At 37.1% G+C, this 27,981-nt stretch overlaps 1 protein-coding gene across 1 annotated transcript in view; it reads right to left on the reverse strand.

The window, feature by feature from the left end:
* The window catches only part of USH2A (usherin), a 372,312-nt gene that overhangs the window by 116,638 nt on the left and 227,693 nt on the right, over positions 1–27,981 (reverse strand). Inside the window, exons 39-42 of the mRNA XM_039697803.1 lie at positions 20,645–20,795; positions 20,332–20,474; positions 11,772–12,400; positions 1,351–1,685 (exon numbers count right to left, since the gene is read on the reverse strand). Coding sequence (XP_039553737.1) covers positions 1,351–1,685; positions 11,772–12,400; positions 20,332–20,474; positions 20,645–20,795 — 1,258 coding nt within the window. The remainder of the gene's footprint in view (positions 1–1,350; positions 1,686–11,771; positions 12,401–20,331; positions 20,475–20,644; positions 20,796–27,981) is intronic.

Consider the following 27,981-nt stretch of genomic DNA (forward strand, 5'->3'; position numbering starts at 1 on the left):
GTGTCAACCCTAAGACAGATCATTACAGCTTTATAGGAAACCATCCTGGCATATTCTGTCCAATATATTTCATAGACGAGCCTTGAAAAACATCAAATCTTTTTGAACACTGAGTGGTGATCATGTGTAAATCACCCCCACTGGCAGCTGCTGCTGCTGCTCGGCTTGCTGCAGACTTCTTGTTCCATCATGCTGTACAGAGCAGCTGCTTCAGTGGTTGTTCTTGTTGAGGGCAGCATGGCACACCATGAAAGAAATGAAATCTGCAGATGTAGGTCGTGCTGAATTACTTCAATAATCTATGATAAAATAGTCATGTTGTTAACCCCAGAATAACAGACACTGCTTTTCTGAAACTTCAGATTTTACTGTAGAGTAATCATCATTTCATTCAGTTGTAGTGCGCCCTAATTAAGCCTGAAGAAAAAGTCAAGCTACTGTGCTGTAATAACATACGCAACTGAAACGGCACTACATGATAATTATTGAACCCATCAGTGCACCTAGAAGAGAGCTACTAACCAGAACATATGGACTACAGAGCTACAATTCTATGCACAATGTTTCACGATACGTTAAAGCACTAGAATGAAAGATTTGACTTTTTTATTGAGTATATATAAAAATATATTTGACTTTATAAGCCTTTATTTACTCAAATCCATATTTCTTTAATGTATATCTACACAAACATGCTCAGTGCTCAACATTCAAGTCAAGATTCCCCTCCCATCATTCTGGACAAATCTCAGAGGAGATTCCTTTCTTTGGCTCTTGTGGTGAAACTCAGTCTGCCATACCCAGCATTTCCTTGTGTTTCCTATTTTGGCTATGCCCTCACACTTTTAGCCCTTCAACTTCCATTTTTCTCATGCACTGTCTCATTTAAAATTTATTCATCACTTAATTTTTGAAGATTATTTCATGTCATGCTTCCAAATGGTCACTTTCTCTTCATGTGGAATAACCCAGAGTATTGAGAATATTGGATGTGTTAATTATTCATGTTTACAAAGATCTTTTCTTTTTCTTGTCATTTTATTGGTGGAACTTGTTGCCTGAACTCATCACCAAAAAGTGGCCGATGCTGCAGCCCAAACCACTTATGACTTTGCATATGTCCTGTGCTTGCTCCTTCTGTTTTTTCAGACAGCACTGATCTCAGACCCAGAGCCTTCCAGCACAGACAACACACTTGCCCTGAATAATCCTGACTCTTGTCTGAGCCCTAAAGAGGAATTTCAAAAAATCCAAAATTAAGAGATCACATGATGAAGTCTGCATCCCTTCGAATTTTCTGAGTCAGATTTAGGTAAGGAGAAGCAAACTGTTCTCTCAGTCTCAGCTTACCTCAGATGGGGCCCATTGGGTCTTAGTGGTGGTTGCCAAGAGATGGCAATAAAGGATTCGCTGATTGGAGTCACAGACAAGGGACTGACACTCTGAGGAATTGTCGAGGGTGTGGTCACTCTTGTGGGCAAGCTCTCAGTGCAGCCTCCTAGGAAGCCATCACCTCCAGTGCAAGCTATCACCGTGACCGAGTAGTTCGTGTAGGGGACCAGGTTGGTGACCAAATGGCTCAGCCTCGATGAAGGGTTCCCAGCGATGACAATGCGTGGGTCAGGCATGCGAATCTCGTAGTTCAGGATTTCTCCATTCGGGATCAGAGGAGGCTTCCAGGAGACCTGAAGGAGGCGGGGAGAAAAAAAATTAAAATAAGAGATTTCTTACAGTCACATTGCAGAAATACAGACACAGCATGCTACAGATGGACACAAGCGGGATCTGAAGATGCTCTTTTCAATCAAAACAGACTTTTATTTTAAAGGGAAATCAGCTAGAAATCTAATCTTTAATTTTAGTGAGGTACATAGTACCAGCTGCAACCATTGAAAAATCTATTACTTTGTTTTACCAATAAAATGTGAACACTCCACATCACTCAAAATTCCATGAGATGTTCAGATGCAGAAGTACAATACTTATCATAAGTATCACTGTCACTTATTTCATTTATTTTCTTAGGGTGTATTACCTGGTGCGCTTGACCACCAGTGGCAGAGTAAAAACAAATTTTACTTTGTGTTTCCACAGTTTTCAAAAAGGTGTAACTGCATTAGCTCCTATAAGAAAACAAATGTTTCTGCACTCTTCATATAATGAAATAGGCAGGTTTCCCCTTTTATTTTTAATTAACAAATTACATTGTAAGCATCAGACAAAGAACAGGGACAATTTTCCATTTTAAGAACTATAAAATTATACTGAGAAAATTTGATTGCAAAAAGATTGGAAGTTACATATAGAATTCATATTTTTTATAGATTTATACACGCACATGCATATATATATATATATATATATATACACACATATACATACTGCTACTCTTACTGTGGTTTTGTTCTTACTGAACAGAGGTTAGGTGAGATTTTTTAAGTTTTCAGTGTTTTTTGAGGCAGGGGGTCGATAACACATTTATATATATATTTATTCTTACCAGCTCCACTGAAGAATCACAGACAAACAATTGCATAATGAAGTGCATGGATGTTCTAAATTTTTTTAAGGCTTTTTGCCATGGTACCACAAGAGAGGGGCCTTCAGACTAGCACAACGAGGACATGTAACCTAACATATATTAGGAATCTCAAAGTTTCATAAAGGTAGTGTAAAAGCATCTATCAATACTCATTTCCCTAGAAATCCCAGTGCAGGAAGCACACGTGCTTTGCTTTGCTCTGGAATTGTTTTCCTTGCCATTTACCCACTCATCTATAACAATTGCTGTCTCTTTTCCTCCCAGGCATGAGATAATTAAGGATTGAACCCCAACATAGAAAAGAACACAGAAATGGAGAAAACCTAGATATGCCTAAAACCTAGGTATATGTCTAAAACCTAGGTAAAACAAAGAAAATAATGAAGTGTTAAATAGTAATACCACAATACTTTAGTTTCAGTTAATTTGAACTTTTCCCTTAATACTCTTAGTCTTCAAAATAACCATCTTTAGAAATGCATATGCACAATTACACAGGGCCCTGGAAACAGAGAAGCTTGATTTATAAATTTATTTTTTTTAAATGGGATTACAAAATGTTATATTTTAGGTACAGAAGGACCTCTTAGGCCATCAGACTTGTAAGAAAGCTGGCAGCAAAGTGCTGGAGAAAGCTGAAGGATTTTGATAACAGATCCTGGAATACTATTAAACAGAGAATTAGAAACAGGGTGATCTTGAGTAAAGACAGCAAAACCAAGATTATTGGTGCCCACATAGGAAAGGCTTAGCTCTGGCTAATTATCAAATGCTGTATTCAGATTTCTGTTCCTTCTGGCCCCAAATCATGTTTGAACAAATAAAGAAAATACCACTGATAAAGCAGTGCAAAATTTTACACAAGGAAGGAATTGATTCTACACCATTTTACAGGCACTGAGCAGAATTCACTTTTTGAAGTATTTCTGTTTCCTAAGCTTATCTATTGATAAGCTTAGGAAACAGAAGAGATAATTAGCACAGATAACAGAAAAAGTTTTCAAGTACATGCGCTGGTTTTGGCTGGGAAGAGTTAACTTCATAGTAGAATGGGGTTAGAATGGGGCTGTTTCAGATTTGTGCTGAAAACAGTGTTGGTAACAGAGGGATATTTTCATTATTGCTGAGCAGCATTTACAAATGATCAAGGCCTTTTTAGCCTCTCTTCTCACAATAGTTGGGAAACAGAGCAAGAGGCAAGGGACACAGTCCAAAACAAGGGAAGTAAATGCAAAGATAAGTAAGGGATACACAGTCAGAAACTGGAACACAGGCTGTACAATTCTTGGACATGCATGGATGAAGTACCTATCCCAAAATTCTGTCTCAGTGAAGGTAATGTATTTGAGGTCTTTTATCTGAATATTAATAAAGCAAATCAGTCATTATTGGAGAAAAAAAGCCTTCTTGTTGCTTAATGCTAGGTGGCTTCTAATAAAAGAACTGCATGCAAAATGCTTTGGAAAATACCTGGTGCCACCGTCCCAGAAGATAAAATTGTCTCAAAACATTCACTTTGTACCAAAACTTATTTCCTCAAAGAGAGGATGAGTTATTTTCTAATCACATTTTATTTTTGATGCCTAACTGTTATATCTAAACCTACAAAATTACTCTAACACAACTTGTGCAGGATTCACCATACGCTGTAACACTTTCACATAAAGGAACAGATTAATGGCAGAGCAGAGGCTGCTCCATAACCTCAGCTCCTGAGTTTCACACAGTGTGCGCCCTAGCTAGTAACACCTCCAAAAACTCTCAGGTGCTACTTCACAGCATTTGTTGCGCTCTAACAGGTACAGTAGTTCATACTGTAAGTAATAGATATGCTTTGTTGGGCTTACAGTGGAAAATTTATCTTTTTTAATTTTTTTTCCCTGAGAGAAATAAAAACCATTCTGAACAAAGACTATATTCAGCCAGCAGCACACACAGTGCAATTTATTTTTGTCTGGGTGTGGATATCTCACACAAAGATATGAAGATCTGTTGTTCCTTTGGTTAATAATTTTTTTAAGTAAGTAAGTGGGATGGCCAAGAATAACCCTGCTGTGTCACTTCAGCTGCTTAGAATTACCTGTGTCACCTGGGAATGACGGGACATGCAATCCCTCACAAACATCTTTTGTCAAGAGGCAAGGAACTGCCTGACCCATAAATGAAGATGATGGAGCCAGCCTGGTTAACACACATGTGGCACTACTTGGACCTCTTCTCCTCTTGGACGTGCCAAGGTTTGAGGTAAGAGATTGGCAATGCATGAAAGCAGGAAAGCTCACTAGACAGGCTGTGTTGGAAGCAGTAACAGTTTGTTCATTGATTTGAAGCTCAGCACTGAGACCATGAAAGAGGATGCCCATGAGGAAGAGAGAATAAGGTAACTACTGGGAGAGATTAACTGATTCAATGTAATGACTCTGGAAGCTTTCATTTAAAGATCAAAGGACCTTATTTTCTCCACCACAAAATTTAAAGCAACAGAAATTAGCCATTTTCCCCCCATTAAACAGTTATAACCTTGGAATTTTTTTTCCTTTTTTGACAGCAGTTGGAACCCTGCAACTTAATTCTGAGCTATCTGAGGAGAGGCATTGGCACATGTAAGCTCTTTTACTGTTCAGGCCTGGTTTCAACAGTTTGGTTTTAAATCAGTGTGTTTGGCTTCATTTTATTCTCATTTTTCCTAGATACTGCTTGTAACCTCTACAAACAGAATGTAATAAATACACTACCAAGAGCTTTTCACTGTTGGTCTCAAAGCATATTGTAAGTCTCAAATTGCAAATATTACTCCAGTTTTAGAGACAGAAAGACTTAATCCCAGATTAAATGACATATCAGAAAGAAGCCAAACTCCAAACAAAGACCTGCTACCCTAATTCTGCATTCCAGCCACTGGACTAGTCCTCTGACAATCTCCCAGCTCCCCCAGAATAGTCAGGAGAAGAATTTCCTCCAAAATTCTTATCTGTCTTAACAGAAATTATTGCAGCTTCAATCAAGAGCCAGGATCATACTGGAAATGTAAATTCTGAGAAAGGTCACTGATATTTCTGCTCATAAACTTCGCACATGAGTTACAGCCAGCTGCAGCAAGGACTACCACAGAAGAACAGCATGATCAAGTCTGCAGTGACAGATTGCTACTACAAAAACTCCTAGGACTTTGCTTGAGGAGTGGGAAAAACAAAAGAACATATACGATCCTGAATACCAACACTAGAGAGTTTCAACTTTATCAAAGGCAGAGGGATGATGCCGATGGAACCCCACTGTATAATCTATACCAAATGAGCAAGCTGTGCAAGAAATCACAATCCTAACATGTGGAAAACCTCTACTGTGCAAGTTAAGGTTGTTCCTATGGGTGTTGGAATATCCTAAGTCACTCAAGCAGCACTTACATGTGAAATTAACCACGGTCTCCCTGACCTTAGCAGCATTACAAGGCAATCTTCACACAAGGATTAATAGCTCCTAAACAATTTCCCCGATGCACCAGGCATACCTGCATACAACTGGAAGTGTGGTAAACAAAGTCCAAGCCAGTTTTTTTCCCTTTCCCAGAATGAAGGTGTTACCTGGGCATGCTGCATCTCCCTTTAGCAGACACCTTAGGAATCAGGGTTGTTTCTACTCTCAAAATTATGTTCAGGGCTGACTGCAGACTGAAGTGTTTGGAGAATTAAATACTACAAGAGAGTTTTAACCTGGAACAGAGAAAGGGTCTTCACAGCCTCATTCTCTGCCACATAGTAGCCTGCAGAGGAGGAACACTGAAGGATCACCTCACTGTTAGCACTGACTTCAGTGACCTTGGAGTAATTAGCATTGTATCCAACATTCTGTAATCAGAATCAACTTCCTAGGACAGCAAACATTAATATGTGAGACAAAAAACACAGCTCTAGAACATGTGCCTATAACTAATTCCGTGAGAAGTGGAAAAAGGATAAAGAAAATACCTTCTTTGTCATGCATAATACTCAAACTGTAACTACTGGGTATGTTGCTTTAAATGTGCCAGTGATATCTGTTCCTTACAGCTGAAATCTTCCTCCTGTGTACTTTAATCCCAGCCTATTTACAGAACAACACGCATTTAGCAGTCCACTATCCAGCTTCTGGGCTAATGAAGAACAGAAGACAACCATAAAAATAGAGACCTGTTTATTTGTGTTTGCTCACTTGCATATCCATTTTAGTAGTGAAATTTGAGAAATAACTACCAGAAAAGTTTATCACTGTTGGAATAAATGATAATCTACTGTACTGAGAGTACAGATGGCAACTCTTGAAAATACTGTGACAGCAAACTAATGACATTGTTCAATCTGGAGGGTGGAATAGCAGCTTTCTCTGCTTCAGTTTCTTCTATACAAAGAACAGACTGGCAGGTGAACAGCAAAGTAAGACACTGTCATCTCTGTGGGTAACGACAAACATGAATGACAATTGAATTAAAAAGCTTATAACCCTTCCTCCGTCAGAGAACTCAAGAGGAAATACTTCAGAAAAATAATCAATCCATGGAAAATCAATGACATTATTGAATCAATATGCAAAACAAACAAAAAAAAGAAATTAGAATAGCAATTAGGTGCCACAGAATCACCACAGTCCTTCATTCCTCACAGGCAACATATATAACATATATTAGGAGAGAAGTAATAATAATTTTTTACTCTTCTCATTTTGTAGGAAGTTTCTTTAAATGATGTTATGAAGGAATAACACAGCACAAGAACTATATTTCCATGAGGTATTTATGCCAACCAACCAGGAGAAAACCATTCTCTTATAAATACTAAAAAGAAAAAAAAATGTTTTCCCCGAAGAGAAACATAAGGATTACGCACAACTCATGCCAACTCCTACCTTGAGAAAAAAGTTACATGAAGGATGATAGGAAATGGCTGCAGTTTTTATCTGTCAGTGGTCCAGTTGGTGGCAGTCATCAGTGAGGGGGAGCAATACAGGCAATATGAGGCAGCAAGTCACTGGTTAAGCCAATAATTAAGATTGCAGCTGCCTTTTCCAGGCCAGAATCGTCAAGGAAGAACCCCAGCAGCAAAAGGGAATTCCTCCTACCAAAAGTTATAAGGCCAAAGTTGGAATGTTTGCATAATACAGTTAATTTAGTTCAGTGTACCCAGCCACATAATGCCTTTCCTAGACAAAGAACTCCATCAAATAATTATTCACTGTGTAAACCAGCGTCTTTCTCAAGCCACTCAACCTAGCTACATTCCCGAATGTTATATCAGTGTGAAGTGTGAGATTGAAGCAGCACAACAATTGCAACCCTCACAAGAAAAGGAAACTATTTCGTTTCTACTTCTGTACATTAGGGTATAGCAAATCTTGTGTAACAGGAATAATGTTCATGGCATTGGCATATACTAAATAAACGGCTTTTGCAGTTGCTGAATACCTCCACTTCACTTTGGCATTTAATCAGCCACAAAAGCAGTTTATTGCGCATTATACTCCGCTACCATGAACATTATCAATTCAGCAAATATTAAAAAATATCATGCAGGTGTCACAGAAATGGGTATTTTAAAAATTATCTACAGCCTTATGCTTTCTGTTGCTCAAAGGAAAGCAAGTTCAATGTTATGGAGAGATATTGGGCCATTCTGATTAAAATGAAATGTTAAAGGAGCACACACATATCAGTACTGTTTTTCCTGAGAGTGACCTGCAGTGCTGATATTCTCCTTGCAGAGTGAAAGCTTTGGTCTATGAAAATAAGCTGTATACTCAAGTGAGTACTATCCTGGAGCACTTTGAATTCTTCACATCCTCAAATAATTTTTACTGATTCAATGACTAAATAAAGGAATGGAAACATGCTTCTTCTTTTTTTTTTTTTGGTAAATTCTCTCTGTTTTCAGTAGAAATAAATATTTGCACTCATGGTTTAGGGATTGGTTGCACTGACAGCTGAAAGCCTCTATTGATTTGCTACTGTGGCTTGGTAAAGGAGCTTCTTGCTAATCTTTCCCACAGCACTCTTCCACTACCTCCTGCTCTAACCTGGGAGGACAGCTCTCTCTAGGGCGAGAGGTAATTAAAATTTCCTTCCCGAAGAGATGCCTTGTTTTCCACCCTGTGCTTAAGAGTTACCATTGCAGACACTGAGGTAAGAGCACTGTACAGCACCAAGGACTCCACAAATTTAATTTGAACACTACATAGGTGATATATGCACTACAGGCTGGGCTTGAGCTACTCAGGAGGGAAAGTAAGCCTTTCTAGGACTCTTATGGGCACCAGTGTAAAGCAATTCTATGTGCAATTCATCCTATTTCCACACAGGAAAACATTTCAAACACAAAGAGGCCATCCTTGCAGAATACTGCACAGTTTTTCTGCCTGTGCAACTAGCAGTTTCTGGGATGAAGGGACTTAGTGGGTTTACAGATCTCCACCCTAGTTCTATAGAATTTGGGCAAATCCCCAAACATTTTGTGAATATGTGTGCTCCCTAGTTCTTCGTGTACTCTCCCAGTACACAGCATTCACACAGGATTGCCTTACTCCCTTGTTCTGTGAGAGTACACAGCATTCACACAGGATTGCCTTAGGGACCCAGTGAAGCCCTGAGTGCTCTCTGAACCCTCCTACTCTGAGATGAATTTGCCATAAAAATACAGGGAAGGAAACAACACCACCTCTAGCAAGCTAATCCATTTGACAGATCTGTAAGAAGACCGACAAGATGAAATCCCAGTCACTTCCTCTTGTACTCCCATCTGCAAACAAGTAGAAGGCGAGCAAACTGCTGGGTGCAGCAAGTCTCATCTATTATCTCATCAGTGATGAAGTGCAATGAGCTCTTCTGCAACTACAGCTTAGTTTCAATTTTTTAAAGAGAGAAGAAATAATTTATTATTAGAATAGTAAATGTTAAAAAATTAAATAAAAGTCTTGCTGACCTGAACAAGTGAGAGAAATGTTAAGATTTTTAAGAAGTCTTAGAATATTAGAAATCAGAACTGAAGTAATATCTCAGCCATGGGATACTCTCTGCACAGGAACTGTACCAAGTATTCCTGACTTCCTATCACTTATGACGAATATAAAATGGAACAACATTAAGTAAATTAAAATACTTGATAAAGACAAGAATTTTTGTCAATATCAACAAAGAACCAATGCTCTGTAACAGTAACAGAGAGAATTTAGCAGAAGAGATACTCTAGAGTGAATATACTTGAAGACACATATATGTAAGTCACTTTTCTCAATGCAATGCTGCCACCTTAAACTATTTTGAACATTTTAACTTAAATATTTAAAATTAATGAAAACTGACAGTAAAACCAATTAGCAGAAATAAAAACATCCAGGCTTCAGCATCTTTGACAAAAATTGGTCTTAACAGATCCAAAAAATATTTATCTCCAGGTGGAAAACACGTCTGACACTACATGAGCAGCAGTGACACTAAATTTAACCACCATTCATAGAGGAGTTCATACAGTTTGGACTTTAAAGGGCTTTAAAGAATTTTGAATATTAATGACAGGCTGGGCAAAAAGAAGGAAAACAAGCATCTGAACTCTTCAGTAAGAAAGGGGAAACAAATCTTAAAAACAATGTTGTATTGAAATGTAATTATTATAGACTGCATTGGGGGAAAACTGCATTGCCTTAATTCAAATATCAGAAGAAATAAATGACACAACTAACTTTCAGTACTGGCAGATTACTTAATCTCAGAGCTGAGAAAAATACAGTAAAATTACAATTGAACACATGCATCTGATCTTGGGAAAAGACATCCAATAAAGAATGACACAATCTCTGATAACCCACAGGCTTTTAAAACTAGGATCGAGTGTTGAATGTGTATGGAGAAAAAAAACCAAAACGGGGTAAGATATAAAATTATTATGTTCTTACCACATTAACTGGAGCTTCAAAGGTTGCAGTGAGTCTTGTGCTCAGAGTTGAAGCCAATGCAAAAAAGCTCAGGCAGTGAAATGTGGACATGTAGGGAAGCACGCAATTGAACTAGAGCTACTATTTACTCAGCATTGCAGCTTCTGGCAAATCCATGAAAAATGCTTTTATATAAATTGTGGGGAATATTAAAATGTATCTACAGAAGTACAGAGGGCAGAGTCCTGGAAGTAGATTGCCCAAATATTCAATAAGCAGTCTGGCAATTCATCATAATTACTCGTGGTCGATCGTTATTAATTCTTACAGTAACCATTGTACTCATATTGAACTGATTTGCAATTAACACAGAGGTAACATGCAATTCCTTAGACATTAAAACATAATTTCATAAGCTCAGAATTTTTTAGTCTAATAGTGAGTAGCATTTTTTATAGTTTAAAATTGTGTGTGAACAAAGAAAAAATATCAGCATTCGTTTACTGCTGAAATTCATACCCTCAGATTATTCAGACTGCATTGGTAACACCACTCTGTTTACCTTTTGAAAATACAATGTATACCAAAAAATAATAAGTCTAACAGATGAACTTCAATCTTATGCAAATGTCCTTTGTTTTGTGCTCTGGTGAGCAAGCTACTGTACCAATACTTTTGGCATTAGTACAAGACTGAATCCATGGAAGCATGTGTGTATTTACACAAAAGAGGCTTCTAAGCTACAAAAATCCCTCTTGTTTGGTTACACTAATTTCCCTTGAATGAAGTTTGTATGCAAGCCAAAACAATGGTAGTTATCCTGTCCTCTAGAGTTCATTCCCAACAGAATGATGTGAATAATTGAAAACTTCCTATGTAGTCCTGTAAGACTCGTCTTTCATATATCAGGAGAACAAAAATGCTATTTTTATTTCATTAGCCATTAAAAAATCTGATAATTATACAGAATAGTTAATTACAGAAAAGAAAAATTTTTACTTAGCATTTTAATGAAGTCTTGAAATTTTGGAGAAGGTGGTAGATAATTTTCTGATTTGATTAGGGAGTTAAAAGTAATCTTTTAAGTTTAATATTGAAAATATATCAGGTGTGTAAGGAAGAAAATTAACTGGAATATAGCGCCAGAGGCTGGTTTAAAAATAAAAAAATGGAAAGGAGTCTAATGCTTTTGAACCAGAGCACAGACACTAATTATTCAACTACCCCTGCAGCAAGGAAGTCTGTTGGCTCAGCCAGTAGATGTCTCTCTTAAATACACAGTTGCTACAAGAAAAACATGTTAAAGCCATGAGGCAATGAGAATTATTCCTACCTTGACTGAATAGGGTCCCAATGCTTCTGCATCAGGTGGCTGAACACCAGCAGGTCTTGAAGGTCTGGTGGTAACTTCTGCCCAGGCACTGCTGTTCATGCTCCCATGCAGGGTGCTCATCAGAACTCTGTACTCAAATTTCTGCCAAGGGCTCAGAGCAGTGCTCTGGTCAATGTAGCTCATGGACTGACCGAAGGGGAGCTGCACCACAGTTGAGATTTGTTCTGTTCCTTTCACCCTTCTCTCTATAGTAAGGTTTTCTACCAAACCATTTGGGCGAGCAGGTGGTTGCCAGGATATGACCACAGAAGTTGGAGTATCAGAATAGAGTTCTGGAGCAGGAATATCCTCAGGGGCATCTGGAAGAGTTTGTATTTCTGGGGTTGTGGGTGAAAGAGAACACCCTTTAGAAGTGCATCCTTCTACCTGAAATACATAGACAGTGTAAGGATGCAAGTCTTCTATTGTGCAGTTAGATGTAGTTCCTGGCACTGTAGCATGCAGTTGGCCATTTTGGTAAATATTATAATGTGTGATAATGCCATTTGGCTTTAAAGGATGCTGCCAGGTGATGCTCGCTGCCCTTGCTGTAACATCCAATAGAAGTGGTGGATCTAAAGGTCCAGGCTCTGTAATAAAATTAAAATAAAATTTTAAAAAAGGAAAGCGAAATTACTAACAATTTGTGATTTTTAAAATCAGTATCAGCAAGATGTACTCATCAAATGAGGCTCAAAAATCCGAAAAGGAGCTCAGGTCTACTAAACAGCCTGTTTCTTTGGAAAATATAGGCCCAGATATTAAGGGGATGGATATGGCTCTCTCCTCAAAGGCAAGCTGCTTGCTTTTCCTCATCCCAACCCTCCTCCCCGCCTCTTCTGCATCCTTTTTCCTCCTGTGTCTCCAAAGTGCCCTATCGATGCTGTTTGCATGAGGAGAAGTTGTGTGGCTCAGTATTACTGCAGACCTGCAGTTCTAGCTTTTGGGGATGTTTTTCTAGAGCGCTAGGTACTAATTGTAACCAACAGCACAGGCATAACAATGCTATGTATTTTACAGCTCAGTAAGTCTCTACTGCATCTCTTATTATATATTCAATATTTTACTTCATTCTGTTTATAATTCTAATCCATTTTTTGCAATTTATCTACTCCCTGTTAATATTATAGGTGATTTTTTACTTTGACTGTGACAGAAGCTGCCGATTTAGCTCTTTCACCTACTGATAAATAAACAATGCACAGATCTGACCTTTAGGTTAACAGGTTTTATGCTTGCTCCACTCAGCACTCTAACTGATTCAATTATCATAAAGGTTCAGGAGCTTCCATGAATACTGAAAAAGACCGACCATATGCCTGCATAGGTGTTGTGGAACAGCAAATACTCTGCAGCCCTCCAGAGAAATTCCTTAATTGTAAATAATTTCACCATGCGACACAATCAAGTCACCTTGAATGCAAAATCCTCAGCCTGTGGAGGCAAAGTGTTATTTAAGCTTTACTGGGCTGCGTTAAATTCTGCAATTTGAAGGGCTGTTAAGTTTTTCAATTGAAATTTCATTTAAAATGCAGGTGCTTTTTATTATATTGAGGCTTTACTGCTCTCTAGGTACAAGCATGAACATGGTGCAATAACACAAATCTGGCTCAATCACTGATCAGTAACAGCTGTAATTCCAGAACATTTAGCATTCTTATAAACCACGTCCTGAAATCTATAAATTGCTACAGCAGATCAAGAAAATACTATATTCTCCCCTATTCTGCCCACAGCAATTTTGACATTTATGAGATTTTTCTGTGAACATTACATTTTATTGAAATCTTAAAAAAATATATACTTGGATTTAGTAATTCTTTAAAATAGCTTTAGATTAGGGGATTTGCAGGGGGAGAAGGAGAATAGGAATTATACATTTGGAATTATAAAGGTTCAAAAATTTAAAACTCATTAGTGATCGTGGGTGTGCCAAGACTTCAGGGGAGGCGAGATAGCATATGCTGAATTCTGTTGTAGTCAACAACACTATTATTTAATTCCTGGTGTCCAAACCAGAAGGAACATTATAGGAAGAATCATTTACTTCACCAGAAGTTAAATAATTCCTGATAAATTTTAAGGGAAAAGTGGGGGGGGGGGATCAAATAAATCCCGCACAGTGAGTTGCTCCATCTATATTTTAGAGTAGCAGCTGAAGCAGGCAGAAGTCCCTGTTCTCCTCTCACATACAAAGAGAGATACATCAGGATTATTCCAGTGATGTCTGTGAAAACAGTGATGCAAAATTGGGATAGCAAGCTTCTCTTTTTTTTTTTTTTTGCTTTTAAATTTGAAAAGTAACACAGTTTTTTTCTTTTATTATATGATGCATCACAAAACAACTCCATAAAACTCAGCCATATCACATATCCTGCTCTCTACTCACAGTGATAATAAGGATGGAGTTCTGTATTTAATGCTTGTGCACACTAGGATTAATTTAGATCTCTGAATTTGCAAGTACAAAAGATGATCTGTTGTAAAGAGTAATTAAATTCTATTTGCATGTACTCCTGGGTAAAATCAATTAGGTCGTAAGTTGGAACAAAATTTGGTCCATTATTTAGACCTCACTGAAAGATGGAGAGGTGGAAGTGTAAATCTGAATTAGATTTATATTCTGTAAACTGATTTTTTTTTCTGGAGTGGGAGGGAAGGAGGAGAATTTAGAATTAAAGACCTTGAAAATCAGTTGCTGCAAATTCTAGTTTAGTGGGGGAAAGAAGCTGAAATACAATATTTACCACTGAACGACAAATTTGCATTTCATCTAATTGCAGCTCATAAGCTATTGCACTGTGAGCATCTACAGGAGGGAGAAAAAAACCACAACAGAAAAGCCCCCCCAATATTCAAGCAGTTTGCTGTAAGGGAACAGCTAAGCCTTTATACTCCTACTGAATAAGTTGCAGGCATTACAGGTGAAACATTCATGGTAATTAGTTGAACCTGAGCTTCAACGCCCCCCAAGTTCAGACTTATTCCTTAAGGACAGTCTGTAATGTACAGGAGGAGCTGTCAAACTTCAGCTTTGGGTCCCCCTAGTCCCTCCCCTTCCCCTCAAAAAAGCGTATTTTGGTAGCTAGCATACCTACCCACACATTCCCTACTGCCCTTTTAAAAGAGAGACTTTTAAGACTTTCTGAGTTCAAACAAGACGTTTGAGAGATGCTTAATTGGCCCCACTGGATGGGAAAGCATTAAATCCCGGTCCCCAACTCTCATTCAGTGCAGCTTCTTTTTAAATGGCAAGCAGAATCATCTAATTCTATGTACAAATCAACTAGCACACTACTGCTTGGTTGAAAGGGTCACCACAATTATGTAAAACATGAGTATTAACCATAATTGGGATAGTTTGCTAATACAATAAAAAGCTCTGTACATGAAAAAAGTTATGCTCACAGCAGTAGCTATCACTTTCTAAAGAAAGAATTCATGGATGAAATGACATGAAAAAGATGGTTATAAAATTTTAATGGAATGATAAAAGGCAAAAGTCATCCTCTCAGCTGAATTCTTAAAATCCCTATATATCACAATCAGCTCCTTAACTGTAAAATCAATGTGGAGTATAACATGTTGTCAGTGTGGTTGTCACTGGAGGGAAGACTGCAAAGTATGACAGCTGCACAGCCCAACTTGTCAATGATGAAAATAAAATCATAAAGCTTTTTACATGGATGTAATTGTTTATAGAAGTAACTACTGAAGATGGAACAGTGGGCATCTTTGTCCTTAAGATTCTTAGTTCATATTTCAAACCATTTCATTACAGTATTAATACTAGAAGGTAGTTTCATTTTGGCAAATGAAATGATCTTTTATGGTAGACTACTTCGTTCATCTGCTTCAAAAGTTCAGACTTGATTTAAATTAAAGGCACAAAACTGTCATTAATATTTTTTAATTCCCTGACTAAAACAATACATTTGTTTACTTACTGTGAAACTTGGAAAGCAAGGAGTTATACTATTATGGTTGCATTTTTTGGGAGGAAACTACATTTACATTTAATATACTAAGACATGTACCTAGATTGATGCCCTTTAAAGCTAATAAGAAATACCTGATTTGCTGGCAAACTCTCTCACTAAGCAGAATAAAAATTCTATGCCTTTTACTCTTGAATCACTTACTCTTTTTAGAAACAGGGACAATTAAATTATACGTATTAACAGAATGTGATGTCTTTCATGTACTGCTGACTGTACCCAGCAGCAAATCCAAATTGTGTAGCTCTGGGAATAAGCGACCACGGGAATCTTTTATCACATGAGATCACAGAGCTCCAAAGTCATTAAGCTGTTCATGCAATGACATGCAGTCCATATGAACCCCTTCAAATATGTATTAAGAGCTGTCTTCCGAGTATTAAGACTTGTTGCCCTCTACTGCTCCAAACGTACATTGGTTCCAGAACTTCAGTTCTACCAAAGTTCTAATTCCTAATCTGTAGGCATGCATGGGCAGTTTGCACTATATATCATATGATCATCTTATCATACGTGCCACTACTGCATCAGCTTAATTTGTTCTGCCATTTTGCTATTTGTCCTGTCAGATATTTCACATGATTTCTCTTCCCTTTGTCACCTCATCAGGTTTTGTCTTCTCTTGCTTCAATTTCCATTTTTCTTTCTTGAGCTCATGTGAACACATTCACATCAACTATTTATGTATTAGTTTATATACCTCAATTATATAGACCTGACTTACATAGCTAAAGTAGGAGACCTGTCTTCTCAGACAACAAATACCATTAGCAGAGAAAGCAAGAGATTCTAAAGGTGGTAAGCTGCATTATTTACACTCTTGTTCTGCACTGTCTCTCTTCACTGTCTAAGTAGGGAAGATTTAGGAGAATCACAGAATCATAGAATATCTTGAGTTGGAAGGGACCCATCAGGATCATCAAAGCACAACTCCTGACTCTGCACAGGATATTCCCAGGAGTCACACCATGTGCCTGAGAATGGTGTTCAACCACATCCTGAGCTCTGTCAGGCTTGAGCTGTGAACACTTCCCTGGGAAGCTTGTTCCTGTGTCCAACCACTCTTTGAGAGAAGAACTTTTTTCTAATACCCAACGTAAACCACCCCTGACACAGCTTCAGGCCATTCCCTGGGGTCCTATCACTGGTCACCACAGAGCAGAGACCAGTGCCTGACCCTACTCTTCCCCTCATGAGGACGTTTGTGATGAGATATCCCCACAGACTGGGGCTTTTCATCCTGGAACCAAAACATGCCAGACAAGAACACCATAGCACTCTCTATGATTGGAATAATGCTTCCCTGATTTGACAAGAAGTAGCTCAGCTGATACATTGCTGGAGCTCTTTTTTTTTTTAATAATTTTATTATTGCTTTTTTATCTCCAGCAACTTCAATATATAATGATCTCCAGTGACTACTGTGTGCTTTTGCCCTTACTTACTGTGAAGAAACATTGGGCTGATCTATAACTTCATTATGTATAAAAGAGATGGACTAGAAGTCACTTATGTAAGAAATAAAATATAAAAAAATTGGACTACCTGCTAGGTAACTTACAAAATCTTCTTTTCCAACCAGTGCAAGCCAGACACTTTCAAAAGGGCTTTAGGAAGAGCTCTTCATACTGGAGTTGTACACTGACCCACAGAACCAAAATGTTGCCATGGCAGAGAATTTGCTGGTGATGGAGATGTTCTGTTGTGTGCAACTCACTGGGCTGCAGACAGGTTCTGGGGGTGTTCAAAAGCTAATGAAGTAACAGGAAGCTTTTCTTTAAAGTAGAAATATTGCTATCTTAGAACTTGTCCAAGTCATGGTGTGTTTTCTCAAGCACTAGAAAAAGCACCTCTTTTATTTGGGAGATATCCCTCTGAACAATATATCAGACAATATAATTTTACAAGTCCTAAATCTACACTATAGGAACCCAGAAGCTGCTATTGGGGCAGCTTCAAGAACTGTAACCAATGTCTTTGCAAATCCCAGAGAGCTCAAAGGCTCTCCATAGCTAAATGGAAAACCTAACTTGTATCTCCTTATTACATCTAGAAGGTGTAGTTTTATTTCTGAATACAATGTAAGAGATTCTGTTCTCAGTTCAATGGTACATAATGACCTCTCAGTTCAGTGGCCTTTACACTGATTGCAAGAGAGCTATCAGAAATTTACATTCAAGTTACTGAAAGCAAGCTCTAATTCAGAAATTTCATCAAATGTTTCTGTCGGCAGATATTCTGGCAGTAAATAGTCTGATGCTATACTTATCAAGATCACTGGAACAACATATTTATTAATGCATGTTTAGCAGGTTTTAAAATACTCACAGTTATGTATATTTTTGTTATCTGGCATGGGCAGGTTAGACTTCAAAAAATGCATGGATCAGTTACTAGTGTCACAATCATGTAAATGGAAGTATTTGAAAATTCTTTACTGCATGTTTTCTTGCAATAAAAAATACCCCAAACCTACTGATCTGTATATTAAGACATTCCATTGTCAAATACAACATATTTTTATTGCAGCATTTGCTAATTTTTCCTTAATGATTCCCAATATCCTCCTATTTTACCACATATTTATCATAAATAAAATATAATACACAGATATACAGTGAAATCATCAACTTGTATTACTGGAGTTCTACTGACTTTAAAAGGGGATGTGTTGATTCACATCTATTGCTGGCAAGTATATGGGCACATAGACACACACAGGCATATATTTTATGCCTACAGATACTTTATGCTTTGGTGAGAGAAAAAAGACATATATTTACAGAATAAAATTCAATAAGAACATGTAGATACACATCTAGCTCAACAGAGTAAAATATATGGGAAATTTCCTCTATTAAATTGTATTTTAAATAGTCAAAGTCTGTTGGTTAGCAGGGCCAGGAATTAAGTGTACTTCTGGAACAAACTGTCAGTATAGATGGTTTCATCAGAATCATGTTGAAACATTGACAAAAATACTGCTTAGACCAAATGACAATAATTCAGTCTTAAGCAATTGAGCTGAATATCCTTTCACAGATGGCAGCTCTCCACAATGACAACACAGTCCTCTGTCACCACTGAAAGTTGGCTGGTTTTTTTTAAATGACAAGGGCTGTTGGATACTGTTGAATCTCCTGTGTGGGTTTTCCACCCTACCCCTAACTCCTCAAAGAGAATTTTGAAATTGTACACCTACTACTTAGCACAAAAATAATTTTTATATCAGTAACAAGTGATAACAAGTCTTTGAAATGTACTTCTGTCCTCCCTATATGTGAAAAGAAACACTACGTGAACTATCAGACCAGAGCTAAATAACTATGCAATTTGAACAAAATAGTCTTAGGGGACTGGTTACATTCTGACTATGAATGCAGACAAGTTCAATAGCATCATATCCACTTTTGTTAGCAAACAATGTACTGAAATAACTGAATCTCAGCAAGAATTGCTACAGGTAGATAACACAGCTTTGGTATCTAAAAACCAAGCTCAGAACTTACATTTACTTATAGTTAGTATGTTCATAGAAGCATTAATATCTTTAGAGCTTAAATAAATTTATGAGATTAATTTCTGTTGTGAATCATTTGCTCAGCTTCAAAGACAAAATGTTTTAAAATTGTGTGTAAAAAACATTTTCTGCTCAATGCTTTCTCAACATAGACAGCTGACCATTTAGAGAAGGGGCTGAAATCAAGTTGAGTCACCAACACTGAATATTTGCCAGTGTTAGATATCCTCCTACCTTGTACAAGAAAGCTAACAGCTCAGTTTCTTAAAAAAAAAAAAAAGGCAGAAAAATGTGTGTTTTCTGTTTGTATTACAAACAACAAGCTCAAATTTTGGCATATGTTTTTGCTTATGTATTGAATCAGGTGCAAAATCCTATCCTGTCAACTAACTGGCTGTACCTCTGAACGCTGGTTGCTAAATAAAGGGACTGTTGAAAAAATTGTGGGGAGTGAGTCTGGAGAACATAGAATTATTAACAATGAAACTGATGGGATTGACAATGACAAACCCAATTTCAGACTAGTAGGCCACTACTTTGAATTAACAAAGATCACTGGGAATGAAAAGTTCTGTGGTAGCTTGAGTATTCTCAACACAGAGATAAGACAACTGTCATATACTATTAACTTCAACTTATTTTCTCTGATATGACTGAAATCAGAATCAAGTCCCTGAATATAAAGGAACACAACTTACAAAGCTGTACTTATTACTTACCAGTGTATCTTAAACTAACCATATATTACTGGAGGGATATTTTCTACAGAAATAAGATACTGCTTCACAAAATATGTATGTAAATATCCATATTTTTAAATTAATATGTAAGACAACTGATACTTGATCCTTTAGGAGTTTTTACTTCAAGTTAATACTAGGGAAGCAAATACATTACTGCTATATAACTGAGGTAGACAACTTAAAGAAATTAAATACAATGGCAGCTAGACTGTTACTTATATTTTCTGCTAAAGGGAGCTAAATAAGATCTGACTGCTTACTGTCCTCTGCTGTAGTCATTGAAGTCCAGTTGCTATAAGCATTGCCATAAATATTGGAGGCAACCACTCTCATCTCATACTCAGTGTAGGGCTGCAGGTCTCTGACTTTGTGCTGTAAGGAAGCAGTGGGGCTGGGAAGCAAGCTGCAAAGAAAAACAGCACGAGTTACTTCAGAACACATCCCAAAACATCAAGGAAGACTAAAACATTATGTCTTGTAAGAAGACCAGCCACCCTAAAGGTGAGCTGTGCTCAAGGGAAGGGGACTTTTCTTGCTCAGTGGTGGATGGTGGCCTTGCTGCGCTCTGCATACTCTAAAATGTCACCAGCAGAACGCCGCCGCCGCATCTGGAGTCGGTAGCTGGGCGTGCCTGGGGCGTTGTTGCGAACTGGTGTAGACCAGACAACCTGAAGACTGGTCGGAGTGGCAGATGAAAGCCTTGGAGGCATCACGCCATCTGGAGCTGTTGAAAAACATGGATGAATTAGAGCAGAGAAAACCATGGAGAACATATGCCGTGTGGAAACAGAATGCTCCATATACTGGAAAAACTGTTCCTCAGGATCAACAGTAATGTTAGCACGGTCCATTTACTTTAACATTTTCACTACTGAACAATGCTGATTCTTAATTTTCTTCTTTCCAATATGTGAATATTATCTTGCTAAAAGCAAACCTCCAAACACCAAAAGTAATTCAGAAGCAACATATTTTCTACCACCTGTTCAAATATTATCTATTTCTCCCTGTGCCCAGCTCTGCCACCCCGAGAAGCTAAGGAAATGCTCACAGAAATGTTACCCAGCATGAGTAAAACTGATCAGAGTTTTTATCATTCAGATACCTTCTCACCCTTACAAATTGATAATAATTTTAAAAGAAAACAGAAGAAATTTTACATGAAGAACATCTTTAGGTAGAAAGCAAAATAGATTCACTGAAGTCTCAGTCTGTAGCCCACTGTTTTGTTAAGGAAATTAATTTTTATGAAGTCCAAGGAACTGCAGATCAAAATGTGTCAGTAATGATACCACAAATGACCTTTCATTGCTGCAAATTTCACTGCATGCAGTAAAAAGAACTATGACAATTTACACCTGTGAGTTTATGGCTTTGCTTTTTCTTCAACAAGAAATCAATCTGTCGAAGAAACTTTCTGTATTTAAACACATCTGTAACTTTTACATACAACACATCTGTAGCCATATCTCTGTAGCTCTTTTCTAGAGTTAAAACACTGGAAAGTTACTGCCTTTGTAATTTAAACTCTTGTATAATAGTTTTGCTTTTCATGGTTCAGTAGTTGTACTTTGCTTTTTTTACTTTGGTCTTTCCAACAGGAATTCTTTTTCATTGCTGTTATTTTCTTCTTGTCTCTACCGAAAAAAAACCAGTCGCACAGATCTCTAACTTAAAGTGTAGTTGCAAGTCTCAGGGCCTAAGTTGCAAGTTTTAAGATGAGCAAACAGTAATTTACAGTAAGCCTTATGATTTTCATTTACCACCTGTGTATGAGGTGGTTACTAAGAGGGAAGAAACAGACTTTGTGATACACTGTCTGAGTCATTCTCTCCCTAACACAGGTGAAAGGATGCATCAATTCTAAAAAAGAAAGACATTAGTCACATATAATAGTTTTTATTTATACTGATATATACATTAACAGATATGTGAACTAGTATCTGATATTTTTACTCAGATTATACTTATATCTGGGGCACTTCAACATTTTTCATCTCCAGATCCAAACTGTATTACAGGGAAAGGCACAAAACATGTCCCGCTCCAACCTAAGAAACTTACTCTCTTTACATTAATTTCAAGGTCTGTCAGTTCTCATAGAAAATTTTTACTAAAAGCTGGTATCTGGGGTACTGGAGTTATCAGGTACTTCTGACAGTTGGCCCCTAGACCTACAGCTCTCCTGTTTTTTTCAGGATAAGATGAAGTAGAACAGAACCTCCAGCTTCCCTCATTCCCTTCTGCTCCTCTCTGTCACTGTGAAAAGGAAAACATAAATGGGGGCTTGAGCCAGCCTGTGTTTGGATGCTCGCTCCTGCTGCTGTTATCTACATCCAGGGAAAAAGGCTCTGGTAAATCCCAAATAAACCTGAACATCCTCCTCTTTCCAAATCCAGAAAATCTCTGAGATTTACGTAATTCATGGTCTGCAAATCCCATGCCAACACCTTCAAGGCCAATAATGAGCACTTCACCTCAGAGGGAAGAAGGTGGCTGGCTTAATTTAAATAGCTCCAACGTCCCTCCAGCTGAGCCATCAAAAACAAACATTTGCACACCAAATGTCTCTGCACATGACATTCACTCTCACAGTAAAATGGAGAACACATTTATTTACCTTACATAACAGTGTTCTGTTTAGCAGTAACATAAGCAGAGTTGGGTTTAAGTTGTGCAATAAAAGATTTTAAAACTTATGGATGTACAGTACAGACTCTCAGATAATCATGTGTTATTTTGGCATCCTTTATAAGGTGATTCCTAAAGTCAAACTGAGATAGCATGACAAAGATGATGCAATGAAAGTAAAAAAAATTTAGTACAGGGTTTTTAAGTGTTTTTCTAAGCTGACACCAACAGAAAGAGTCAATATTCCTTCAAAGGTGGGTACTACCTAATTTGAAATGAAACTGTCTGCAGATTAAAATACACCAGTTTTTAGAGTTCACACAGAAATTCTACACAGCAAAAAAAGCTACATCTAAAAATGAATCTAATTAGCCGACCTAGTAATTTGGCCACAAAGTCAAAGTTCACGTTATTGAGGGGACATTGTGAGGCAACTCACTGAGGAGGCAAAAGCGTTAAATTTATTTGCAGCTCTGTCAGGACACATGACTTCACTTTGTCTTTCATTTACCAGTCTGTTAAATGGAGATAACAATACCGAGCTCTCTGAGATCCACAAAGTAAAAGCTCAGATTAAGCTTTATGTATGTATAGAGGTGGTCATTATAGCGATACAGGAATGTTCATCAAAAAACAAAGATGTAGCTGTTTAAATGTCAATAACAATTCCACAGTCTGGATGTTATTTTAATGGCGTAGGTAATCTCAGCTAAATGTTCAAATCTCTTCTACCAACAAAAGCACGGCATACGGAAGAGCAGAAAATTTGTACAAATCTCTACTGTGAAAGTCGCCTGAACCTTAGTCTTGTTGTAGAACAAGCTAAGCCCACTACTTTCAAACCAACATGTTTCAATATACAGAAACTGTATTTATCTGAATGGCTTCCTGTAGCCCACAGAGAATTTCCTCAGCAATGAACTAGTGAGTGTTCTCCAAAGGAATGGGGCAGGGGGGCAGGAGGGTACAGCAAATAAATTGTCAAGTCTCTGCTGAGTCATAATGAGAAAGGTGCTCTATTAAACTAATCACGATTTGCTCATTAAAATGGCAGAGCACTTACTCCCCAAAATGGTAATTCTAATTTGCACACAAAACATCCTCTGACTATTTCAAGCATTCCTCATCACCAAGGTCTTCAGTGTAACATTTCCCCCAGCTTAACCCTTTTTATCCAACCCATATCCCCAAGAGACTCCTCACTACCCAAGTAATAACTGGCAACAAGCAATAATTCTACTGTGAATTTCTCAACAGAAGAGCCATGTATCTATCAGCTTGATATATCGTCTTTAAGATGCAGTGTTGCTCAAAAATCTCCCCTCGAGCTTTAATATGACCCTCAGGGGGCAAGCACTCCACTTGCAACCTACTGAATCAACATCTAGCCCAGTAAATCCTCACTTAGCAGGGCAGAAAGTCATGCTTTGTATATCAAGAGACTACAAAAGCAGAATAAAATATTTAATCAGATGTCAATTCTAATAAAATAATTAATAAACAGTTCCACAAAACAATAATAACTGAAGACTGTTTCAAGATGACAATGATATATTGTATTCCAAATACTCAGGTGCATGCAGATGGATTGAGAAAGATCTATCCCTCTTCAGTCAGTAATGTGCTAAGCGGCCTTTGAAAAGTGTTTCTTCTTTTTGCCTCAATTTCTTTCTCTTAAATAACATGTGCAAAAATAGTCAGCTTTGTAAGTATTTTCTTATTTTAGGACAGCAATCATGGTGTGAAATGATTGTCCTTAAATGTTTATTCCATGTTGAAAGCTTTTTTTTTTTTCTGAGAGGAATTCATTATATTTATCATAAGGATTTATCTGAAATGTAAATAGACTACTTTGAACAGGACTATCAAAAGGTGAACTACTATTAGGACAATAAATGATTACTTTATTATAAAAATGTCTCTTTTCATAAGAAGAAGAAAAGCCAGAAGAAAAGCAGAGCTTGATTACATATCTATAAAATTGGTACAAACTCATACCAACTTTGAAGTGTCACCCTTTTTAACAGTGATCAGATATACTGACCCCAATGTATCCATAATATCTCCAGATAGGCATCTAGAAGACTTTGGAGCTATGAATATGTAACTCTGTAAGTTGTCACATCTGTATATATAAAATATTTCGCATTTGTATCTTAGCAAAATATATTTCATAAACATGGATGCAAATGATAACTATAGGGATTTAACTACAGGGGAGAAGGAAAATAGTTTCTCCAGCATTTGCACCAAAACGGCAAGGAAATGTTCCACTCAGACTGCCTTTACATTAGTGTCTTGCTCTGTCATGACTAGTCTTCCGCTTTTCCAGAGGAAAATTCACAAACCCTATTTCTTTATCTCATTGTAGTGCTTGTTTAGGTACTCCTGATTAATTTCCTATTTTAGGTGCCCATACTGAGATCATCTTATTACAGCACTTTTTATGGCAATATTGTTTGCACTTTGACATTTGTTTCTTCTGATTTTCTCAGGTATGCCTGTTATCTAGTGGTTTGCTCAGTCCAAATAATTCCAGTCATTGCACTCCCCATAATTCTCAACTTCAGCATGTGTTTTAGTTCCATTTCAGAGAAAGACAGGCTATGATGCTGGGCCATATGTCATCACTAGAACAGCATGCTAGTTATAAACCTTTATCTCTTGGCAAAGCAGTAGATTGCTTTTTTTTGTTTCTTATCTTCACAGGTTCACTGAAGTTTACTCTGGTTTGGTTTTTAACTCTTTCCCCATAGTTTTTCCTTCTCAGCATATACTGAATAAAAGAGTTGTTCTTGATTTTTTCATTTAATATATATTTGCAACCATGTTATTTCTCCCACTCTCAATAACTAGAGAATGCATAGAACATTTCTGGATTGTCTTTCTAATTTTATAATTTCACTGCTGGATGTTTACAGCTACAGATATGGCTCCAGCTAACAATACATATACCAAGGACAACGCACCCATATTTAATGGACATGCCTGTACTTTGAAACACTAAATGTGAAAGGTTCATGGTGGCCTCTTGCTCTCCCCTTTCTGGCACATTTATCTTGGGAAGAAAGGACGCTGCATTTAGCAAAAAGCAAATTGAGAGATATAAAGAAGTAGCTTCAAGCCTTTGTAAACTTAGAGTAAGTCCAAACTTGTTCACACCTCATGTTAGTGAAATTTTCTTTTCAGAAGTATAATATAAAGAGGGTACAGAAATATCTTGTTCTCTGTTCATGATCTATCCTATTTTATACCTCTGCTTTCTGCTGTAATAGTAATTTCATTTGAAAAGAAATGCTGTTGTAAATCTATTCAGAAGAGCATTTTAGCATCAATCCTTAATGTTACCTGTATGGTACAATATAATTCAGAAAAATAAGATATTTGAAAAAAATCTAAAATTTATCTTTATCTGGATTGAGTATGTAAGCTCTAACTGCGGATTTTTCTGCACTTTCACTGTTTGGTATTCCTAACAGCAGAGCATAATTTTAGTAGGGCTCTAAAAATCAGCTTGGACTTTATTCCATAACCTGTAGACCTAAAGTTTAAGACAACTATCTTTTGAAATCCTAAAGCAGCCTTACTTATTCCTTATTAATATTGTTCCAGAAATAAACAAACAAACAACAACAAACAAACAAAAAGAACTAAAAAATACTACCAAACCCAAAACCCAAACAATCAGAATCAGACCTTCCCCTCCTTTTAATGAATTTTTCTTCATGTACAATCTCAACACCTGCAACCTGGGCCTAGGTCTCAAATGGAAATACATGTAAGAGATGCACCTTTCCTAAATGTTAGATTTCACTGAGATCAACACTATAAAAATGTCTTATAGATTCATCACCTCACCTTTCCATAAGAAGTAACCTGCCTTCCTTCTTCATGTTAGGTGAAAGTTTGTCCATCTTACTCAGTAAGAACTTTACTAAACTCTAAAAGCTACAAAAGAATGCCAATAAGCAATTAGCTGAATTATTAATGATTTTAATACCTGTAGTAAGGACATTGGCTAGAATTTATAACTGTCCAGTAAAACCAATTATTCAAAAGGACTGTTCAAAAGGATGGCAAGCCAATAACTGCCACATAACAAAATTTTTTTTTTGTTTAAATACTATGAAGAAAAACCATAAGCAATGGTATTACAAAATCAGACAGAAACTGCAATTAAATAAACAGTTCTTGCTGGTTAACTGTGACTCTGGCTACTGGAAAACAAAATATCTCTGTAAAATAGCTTTAAGAAACTATCAGATCTGCCTGTTTTAACTTAGGGGGACAGACGTGGCAAGAGCAGTGGGAATAAGATCCTGTCTACCATCATGCAAAAACTTCAGCTTCCTGCATGAAGTAGCTTTAGAAATTAAGTTCAGGAGGTTTCTTTGGATTGCAATTATTATTATTATTATTAATATGATTGGACTTTTTTGTGGTTGGTTGTTTAGCATTTTTGGGTTTAGGTTTGTTTGTTTTTTCAAAGGAAAAATATGAAAGAATTTGACATCATCAAAATCTTACAGATTTCTTTATAATTAGTATCTGGCATCAGAGAGATATAACCAGAGGCAGGCACAGTACCTTCCACACTGATGGAAGCATCTCTGGTGATTGCTGGTGAGGAGACTTGGCTAAATTAAAATCTCTTCCTTAATGTTGATGCCAGAATTTCAGAGTATTACAGGGTGGCTTTTAAGCTTGTAGCTTTTTGTTTGAAACTAAGCAGTTCTTATATAGTTCTGGAAATCCAGAGACTCCCCAAAAGCAACAAAAATCCCCCCAAATTTTATCACTCATGGTTGGGAAAAGCCCAGGGAAGAAAGTTTAAACCATGTAGTTAAAAGAACAGTAAGGATAGACACATTAGAATCTTCAGCTTCGCAGAAGTTTTGCAAAGATAGAGAATGTTTCCCAGGATACACAGAAATGAGATTAAACTTCTGCAAAAAAGTTTTTAACTCTCCACCAGACTAAGCAAATGCTTACTGAAAATGAGATAACTTACAATTTTGAGGAAAGAAGACAGCACAAGTTGATTTCCCAATTAACTCTTTTTTAGCCTAATAATTCTTTGAAGGGGATTCTAATGCCATAGAAGAAGAGAAAGATGAAAGAAAAAGGAAAAGGCACAAAGGTGGTTATGCTACAAGAAACATATGCATTGTTCTGAAGCATAATCTGTTAAAAATTCATTTTAATATTGATTTATTCTATGACTGAAGGAAAAAGGATAACACCAGATATTCAAAACCAGAAAGCACCATTCTACTTGA

This window comes from Passer montanus, unplaced genomic scaffold (genome assembly GCF_014805655.1).
Source record: "Passer montanus isolate IOZ18808 unplaced genomic scaffold, ASM1480565v1 scaffold12, whole genome shotgun sequence".
Taxonomy (NCBI): domain Eukaryota; kingdom Metazoa; phylum Chordata; class Aves; order Passeriformes; family Passeridae; genus Passer; species Passer montanus.